Raw genomic sequence first — 2,317 nt, forward strand, 5'->3', positions numbered from 1 at the left:
ATCGTCTCAGAATACGTTCAAGAATATGACATTTTAAGGACATCAGGTTGTTTTGAATCACCCTGTATATACAATATGTATATACATATATATATGCGTCATTTCGTGCACATTAGCATGGAACGCAACCAAAATTGTGCACATTATGCGTTACCCAATGAGAACATTCGTGGACATTGGCTATGTAGTTCATGTCCACGTTTTCTATGTCCACAGAGGGCGTGTCGCTTTCAGGGATCACCTAAAACCGGGCCGTGACGTCTCTCAGTCTTCTCTCTGCCTGTGTATACCAAGGTCCGTAGATTGGTAGTATTGCATAAGGAAGGTCGTCCCATATCGTAGCCATTTTTGATCCACGCTTTGTGTGCGTGAATACATTCGCACACCTCCGTGTATATGTACACGCATCATTATAATCTGTACAGTGGTGAATAAAGTGAAAGTGAAGAAAACATTAAAATGGGTGGATGTTCTGCGCCAAACTGTTCCAAACGCAGTGAAGAAGGTGTTAGACTTTTTCAATTTCCAAAATGTGCGGTACGTAGGAAATTGTGGGCAGAAATAAGTGGATTAATGGAAAATCTTTCACCGTTTGCAAGGTTATGTGAGGTAAACTTTAATACTTTACAATTATGCTGTGTGTAAATATTTACCAAAATAAATATAAATCCGATATTATATTCATTTTTGTAATAACTAAAAGTATATTTGTTTTTTTCTATGTGGACATATCTCTTTTGTCGGCTTTTATTCACATTGAATAGTATCACTTTGCTGAGAATCAGTTTGAGCTTAAGAGAGCTGATGGATGGCGAAAATCAAAGTGTAATGCAATTCCAAGTATTTTTGAACATTGCATTATTTCGCAAGGTACTAATTCCAAAACTGCATCCGAAACAAATACACAACAACAAAATGTTAGCAATAGTGCAACGCAACATCAAGGTAAATAATTGTTTTTTAAAGAATGTATTGTGAAGAGGAATTAATTAACATTTTTTATTTGTGTGTATATCTGTATATGTGTGTATGAACTTTTTATTCAATAGAACTCGATGCAATATTGAATGAAGCAACTATAATTGAACAAAATAATTCTATAAAAGGTAATTATTATGTTCCTTCATTTATAGAATGTTATTTTATTAAAGTTGCAAAGCTTTTCATTACATTCTAGAAAGATATGTACATACATATTAGAGAGATTATTCATATTAATGAAACAAAACAAAAAATTCGGCAAACACAAACAAAATCAATGGCTTCAAAAAGTGTTTATAGACAAAGTGTTATTTAATTGTTAAGCGTATTTAATTAAAATAAATTATATATGAAAAACAAAGTCATTATTTTTCAAAAGCCATTTATTCCCATATTATTATTATCATTATCATTATTTTTATATGCTATATCTATTTTTCTCCCTATATCATTTTTCTGAAGCTTTATTTTAACTCATTACTTTTTATGTTCTTTTTCAATCAAATATAGTAAAACATAACATGAATTATTGAATTCTGTTTCTTTATAATACTCATCATGCCAAATAGATGAGAAATTTTAGGATTAAAAACCTAACTGCGTGTTTAATTTATAAAAATTATACATTCTCCCTGAAATCAATCCACAGAATAATTTAAAAAAAAATTTTTATATTATATTACATTTTTACATAACTTAAAAAATATAAAAAAATATATTCTCTACATTTTTATTTCTCCGGAACTTTCAGGATACAAATATTGTTTACAATGAACTAGGCTGACACTCAAATTGACACTTGAAATTACCGCTCAAATCCGCCATTTTTGATCCACGCATAGAAGATATGTATGGGACGACCTTCCTCATGCAATACTACCAATCTACGGACCTTGGTGTATACGACCGTGGTCTATTATTATGTATATACTAGAGTCCTAATATACGTCATTGGATTTTGTCCCTCAAGCGGCATTCACAACGTTCATGTACGATTATTCGCTCGAGTGTGCAAAACGCTTTAAAGATAAAATCCTATGTGTATGTATGTGCATATGTGTGCATATGTGCAAGATAATAATGTTTATATTTTATAAGAATACACGCGGAGTATAATGTGGAAAAAAGAAAAGTGATAAAGTGATTAACGGTTATGAGACAATCATGGAATAGTGCAACACAAAGACAAAAAAGTGATATAAAATTATTAACGGTATAATGATCATATAAAAATATAGAGGAATAATGATAATGGACAAAGTTAGGTTACATTAGTATTATAAATAATTTTAAATATTCCACTTGTCTAATATATCTATATTGATATTAATTGGTA

General features: G+C 30.5%; 1 protein-coding gene across 3 annotated transcripts; it reads left to right on the forward strand.

Moving 5' to 3' along the window:
• Window positions 1-295: 295 nt before the first annotated feature.
• On the forward strand, window positions 296-1,969 carry LOC145942223 (THAP domain-containing protein 7-like). Of its 3 annotated transcripts, none has more exons than XM_083048730.1 (4): window positions 296-609; window positions 765-945; window positions 1,050-1,106; window positions 1,733-1,969. In XM_083048730.1, the coding sequence occupies exons 1-4, from the start codon at window positions 460-462 to the stop codon at window positions 1,753-1,755; spliced, it is 411 nt and encodes a 136-aa protein (XP_082904856.1). In that variant the 5' UTR covers window positions 296-459; the 3' UTR covers window positions 1,756-1,969. The 3 variants fall into 3 exon arrangements, with proteins under 3 accessions (XP_082904856.1, XP_082904857.1, XP_082904858.1); XM_083048731.1 differs by lacking the exon at window positions 1,733-1,969 and adding an exon at window positions 1,178-1,261; XM_083048732.1 differs by lacking the exon at window positions 1,050-1,106.
• The last annotated feature ends 348 nt before the right edge of the window (window positions 1,970-2,317 follow it).

The sequence above is a fragment of the Prenolepis imparis genome, unplaced genomic scaffold (genome assembly GCF_030444845.1).
Source record: "Prenolepis imparis isolate NDT839.2.m4 unplaced genomic scaffold, iyPreImpa1.0 SCAF_10, whole genome shotgun sequence".
NCBI classification, from domain to species: domain Eukaryota; kingdom Metazoa; phylum Arthropoda; class Insecta; order Hymenoptera; family Formicidae; genus Prenolepis; species Prenolepis imparis.